Source organism: Quercus lobata, chromosome 10 (assembly GCF_001633185.2).
Source record: "Quercus lobata isolate SW786 chromosome 10, ValleyOak3.0 Primary Assembly, whole genome shotgun sequence".
In the NCBI taxonomy this organism is placed as follows: Eukaryota; Viridiplantae; Streptophyta; class Magnoliopsida; order Fagales; family Fagaceae; genus Quercus; species Quercus lobata.
In genome coordinates, this window is record NC_044913.1 from 35,684,234 (window position 1) to 35,689,882 (window position 5,649).

At 34.6% G+C, this 5,649-nt stretch overlaps 1 protein-coding gene across 1 annotated transcript; it reads left to right on the top strand.

Annotated features, from left to right (window-relative positions):
- The first annotated feature begins 249 nt into the window (after positions 1–249).
- LOC115963058 (sm-like protein LSM8) lies at positions 250–5,382 on the top strand. The gene is made up of 6 exons (XM_031081947.1): positions 250–429; positions 3,743–3,840; positions 4,299–4,339; positions 4,425–4,499; positions 4,852–4,904; positions 5,046–5,382. Exons 2-6 carry the CDS (start codon positions 3,804–3,806, stop codon positions 5,134–5,136), a joined length of 297 nt encoding a protein of 98 aa, XP_030937807.1. The 5' UTR covers positions 250–429; positions 3,743–3,803; the 3' UTR covers positions 5,137–5,382.
- Positions 5,383–5,649: the final 267 nt, after the last annotated feature.

The window sequence follows — 5,649 nt, forward strand, 5'->3', positions numbered from 1 at the left end:
AAGACTCAATTTATAGTCCAAAATCGAGTTTTTAAGATTTGAGATGTTAGTAAAATATATACTTTTGAAACTATGCCTACTAACTATATAGTTGGAAAAATAGGCTTAATTCCCAATTTTGGCTGCCTTATGACTAACTTTAAGTTTTGACTTATTGTAGGAAACCATCGGAAAAAAAAGGAAAAAGAAAGAGTAGCTGAACTAAACAAACCCGAACCCAGCCCAATGATGCTTTCTGTCCTGGGCCTGGCCCGCTAATATATATAGATTATTCAGAGTTGGTTTCTTCTCGCCCGTTAGCTTTAGGCTTTAGCTGTAACAAAAATCGAAAGGGAGAGAGAGAGAGAGAGAGAGAGAGAGTGTTGAGACTGAGGGGAAACTCGGCGCTGGGCATTTACTGTAGCTTTTTGCTCGCACGCAAAAGCATAAGTGAGCTTCTTCTTCTTCTTCTTTATTGACACACTCTGTCTTTTCATTTTGTGTGTTGTTCTTCCTTATTTTTCTGGATTCTGAAATTTAGGTTCTTCAATTTCAAGCTTACCTTTTTATTTTATTCATTCATATAGATGAATATGATTTGTGCGTGTGAGAGAGAATATCTAGGGTTTATATAATGTGACAGACAGAGAGGTATTTCATTTTCGTTCTTTGTGGAACAAAATATCAGCCTTTCCCTAACACTTTCAACTTTCAAGTTCAACGCATTACCCATTACCCATTACCCATACCCATAATTATTTTTATATAAATCGACATTTTCTATTTCTGCAATTCAAATAAAAACAACAACTACATGATTTTCTTATACAAATTAAGCTTTGATATTTCAACTCCATGCTATTTGTTCAAGCTGTTATTGCCTTGGTTTCCTATATAAATTATTGGACTCAGGTTGATTTTACTAATAGATGGTAAGCAATTTTGCTTTGGTTTAGCTAAGGTGCTATAGAACTCACAATTATAATAGGATAATTCTGTCCTATTCCTATTGGCTATAATTTAGGATATTAGTGTACAACGCAGTCCATCGGGTAGTTTCTACACGTGTTGTAATATGTATACATATATATTTTAAATTATAGTAAAAAGTATAGATTCATTTGGAAGTGTAGTTGTAATTTGAACCAAGTTTCATGTTAAAATACACTTCTGTCTGTGAGTATATTATTTATTAAACTCTCAAAAACTAAATCTGTCAGGGAGCAGATTTGAGTTTGTTAGCTTTAGAGTTTTTTAATAAATCCTTGAGAACTGATCTTGGAGCTGAATTATTTAGTTGTAAATAGTATAGGAAAAAGTTTACCTCCAAACCGGTTTGGAGGAAATTTCCATCAACCCACTACATGGCTATTAGTAAAGCTATCTGTGTATACTTTTACTCACATGAACTATTTAATGAGTCATGTGACTTGGTAAAAATACATGTGAGTAGTTTTATAAGTCACCACATAATGGGTTGGAGGAGATTCCTCCAAACCAGTTTGGAGGAAAACTTTATCCACTAGTCTATTTATGGGAATTCATCCCTATATAATTACAACTTATTTTGAGACTTCTAAGGTTGTCAAACGAATTCTTCAAGAAGCCTGACCTGCAGGAAATTTAACCGGGCAGTAGCTTGAAAAGGCTGAAAAACTTTGTGGAATTAATTCCAGGTTTTGGTAAATTGGATTGACCTAGAATTTTACATGAGTGCCATGTAGTATTTGAATTTCATGCATGAATTTGGTTATGGCGTGTTCCTATTGTTTGGTATCTGGCAGGCAGAGGGTTGTTACTGTTGCTGCCCCATTTGTGTAATTGTCTGATAAACCTTGAATGATGTAATTTTTTTAATGTTTTGTGAATCTTTGGAGCAAGCGGTGACTGTTTGATGCATGTAAATGTGTTGGAAACTTTTTAGATGGATTAGTAGTTTCTTAAGTTAAGAGAGATTTTTATCTTCTGATATTCAAGTTTTGAGTTTTTATTGGTTACAAAGTTATTAGTAATAACCTGGGATTTATATGATAGGCATTGTAAATGCCCAAGTTTGAGCCCTTCCAATTTTGGGCTCTCGATTCTTTTAGTTACAGCTAAGGGGCTTGTAATATGAGCTTTTAATAGGCTATAGGAATTTATTAAAAGCTTATTATTCATTGAAATGAGATCTAGGTCTCAATTGATTCATTTTCATGCGCTTTTGATATATGAATATTATTTTAGTTATGTAAGAATTCTTACATAATTCCTGAAAATAATATTTAAAGAGTTTAGTGGATATTGTGATTTGTATGTTAAATTCAAATTTTTGGGAAAAGTATGAATTTGAGACAAAGTATGATGAAGGTTTTATGGTTGAGTCTTATGGCATGCTCTAACCTCAATTAGTAAGGGGAAAGAGTATTAGCTTATCATGGAAATTTTTGTTTTGGCCGCCAAGTAGCGAGATGCTGCCACATCCCTTGTTTGGTGACATCCAACCAGTGGTGGATGCCAACCACCCTATGATTGATGAAGATTCCAACTTTAAGGGTTGATGATATCTTATTATGAGATACCCAGGAGTAGATGGCATTGTGAGGAGAGTTGGATGCATTACAAATCTTTACAAACTTATCCAAAATATTATTTGATGAATGGTTGTGTTATCTTAATCATGAGAGATATATTGTGAAAATTTAGATGAATGGATTATATATATATATATATAATGTAGTGTCGTTAACCAAAAAAAAAAAAAAGAACGAGGTTTACTGAGTTTGAGATCCCAAAAATTTTTCTAGTATGCACATCCACAAACTATGAAATGCTACATTATACATATGTTCATATTAAATTCCTATGTCACTTAACCCTTATGGAGCTTTTTAGCTAGTGATGGTAATTTCTGCCCGTCCTGGCCAGAGGACAGGGCAGAGGTAAGGCTTAATATTAAAACTTGAGGCAGGTATGGGGTGGAGACATGTTTTATTCTCCCCTACCCCACTTTGGGTATGTTACAAATATCATTTTATATATATATATATATTTCAAATCAAGGCATATTAAGTTTTCTTTGGATTTTTCTTTTCCCATCTCTTGCCAGCAAAGAAGTTATGAATGATTGATGGCCTGAGGAAGGCTGGATTATTGATGTTATCATTTGAGGCTGAGTCATTGATGGACAGTGTGAAGAAGGCTTTGGATTACTATTTTTTTTTTCCTTTTTTATTGTTGGTGTCTAATTAATTGAATCTATTTCATAAATACATTTCTTCATCTTCTTCTTCTTCGTCTTCTTTTCCCTTTAAAATTTCTGAGTTTGTGTGAACCTGGATGATATCTTCCCAATTATATTTGATTGAAATCAGTGGGAACATTAGTTGAGTTCTTGAGGAGCTTGTTTGGTTTAGACATTCTTACCTTTTTTTTTTTTTTTTGGGTATGGTTTTGCTCAACTCTCAAGTTGGTATGTATTTGTTAGGAAGTGGGAGCCATGTGCACGGACTACAACCTTTTTATATTTGATGGTTATCAAACCTTTTGGGGAAATTTTAATGTTCTGGATATTAAATAAAGAGCATAGTATTTTGTGTACAAATTTAGTTTAGTTCGTGTTGATATCGAGTAAAACTTTAGTAGTAACATGCTGTTCATGCTTGCAAATTTGGATTATAGTTTGGGTCGTGACATTTATAGCGCTTTTAATATGCTCTAATTAATTTATGTAAACTGTCTATTGAGGAACTTACGATCTTTTTTTTTTTTTTTTTTTTTCCAGAAAATTGGTTCATAACCTATCTTGTAGAGGAGTCTCTCGTATAGATTTTGGGAGCCTCAAAATGTCAGGTGGCCCTGGACTTGAATCTCTTGTAGATCGTAAGCAAATTTCTGATAAACCCTTTTTATTGCTTCTGTGTTTCATGTATATATAACAATCTACAAGGTGTTTTACCAAATTTTAGTCAAGGTATGAGTCTAGGTGTAGTGTATTGAGGTGTAAGCTTTTCATACTTGTAACTTGGTGCACCTTGGCTTTTGAAGTGTATGCCTAATAGAAATGTTGCTTAAACTTCTAATTTTGGAGCTTCATAGGATCCCACTTTACTCCTTTAGTTGTGTTTAAAAGCAAGAGGTAAAATCTTTTCAAAACTGGTTAGTAAACTTTGTGTGTGCACGCGTGTGCCTGTGCCTCTGTAAGACTGGAAAAGAGTGATGTAGACCTGGGTAGTTCTCAGTGTTTTTTTGTACTGCACTTTTCGCCCAGATGGTTTGGGGCTTCATTTATTTATTATTCATTTTCTTTACTATATTTTAAAATTATTTCCTGTGTGCAGAAACAATATCGGTTATCACAAATGATGGACGGAACATAGTGGTATGTTACATGATATTAGTCCAATGCTTGCTAAATCTTATGAATGATGTATTAATTGTATTTACAAAGTTGGTTTTTCATTTAGGGAGTCTTAAAAGGCTTTGACCAGGCTACAAATATTATCCTTGATGAATCTCATGAGCGTGTCTACTCCACAAAGGTTTGTATCCTTACTATGATAAGCCTTCAGTTACAGTTTGTTTTACTCCTATGGTGTGTGAGTCAATTGGAGAAGGTTAATTTCAGAATCTAAAACATTTTATATAGTATTTTTTTTCTCCACTGGATTTCTCAACATTTGGCCAACCAGATGGAGAACTTTATTAGCTTCTTTCCAGTAGACATTCTTTTTGCAAGTGTATTCTGCTGAATTTGGAATTTCTATATATAGTTCACTGAATGGAACAAATTACACATTTACTCTCTCTCTCTCTCTCTCTCTCTCTCTCTCTCTCTCTCTCTCTCTCTCTCTCTCTCTCAACATAACCTGACTTCGCACTTCTGACTTGCAGGAAGGTGTTCAACAGCTTGTGTTGGGTTTGTACATAATCAGGGGTGACAACATGTAATACCTTTGAACTTTGTTTTTATCCATTTTCTTTTTCCCTCAGTGAGAATTCCACACCCCCTCCCTTCCCCCCTCCCCCACCCCAAAAAAAAAAAAACTACATGCTATATTATAATCTAAATTCCTTGAATCTTGTAGAAGCGTAGTTGGGGAGCTCGATGAGGAGCTTGATGCTCATCTTGATTTGTCAAAACTGAGGGCTCAACCTCTCAAGCCTGTTATCCATTAAAAGACTAAGAAAGGTGCAAGTTGTTATGACCATGACCATGTGAGTGATTATTACCTACAAAGAACATGCAGGGTAGTTTTCGGACGTTCTGAATATTCTATATGCGCATATTTGTAATATTGATAAAAAAGAGCTTTATGTCAATTTCTCCTAATCAAATGAATCATTTTCCAAGCCCCAATCAGTTCTCTCACATGATCTAGCGATAAGCCCATGTTGTGGATGCTTTGGAATGCTTTTGTTTTATTGGTAAGGCTCTATTTGTTTTGGGGGAAAATGATTGAAAAATATTTTTAGTGAAAAGTGCATTTTGAAGAAAATGACTTGGTCTTTGTTTGGTTGTCATTCAAAAAATATTTTTCTAGTGTTTACCTAAAATTTTTCCAACAATGGCGGTTAAGGGGAGGAAAGTGGTGGTAGACAGCAAGTGGTAAAGATGGTGGCCAGTGGTGGGTGGTGAGCAGTAGCACCGGGTCGGGTTGAAAATGACAAACAAGTGGTAGTGGATGTTGT

Bases quoted from the DNA above. Each gene is read 5' to 3' on its own strand.
- LOC115963058 (XM_031081947.1), top strand. From the start codon at position 3,804: ATGTCAGGTGGCCCTGGACTTGAATCTCTTGTAGATC. The intron at 4,340-4,424 runs GTATGTTACATG...TTTTTCATTTAG, and splicing joins ATGATGGACGGAACATAGTG to GGAGTCTTAAAAGGCTTTGA. The intron at 4,500-4,851 runs GTTTGTATCCTT...TCTGACTTGCAG, and splicing joins AGCGTGTCTACTCCACAAAG to GAAGGTGTTCAACAGCTTGT.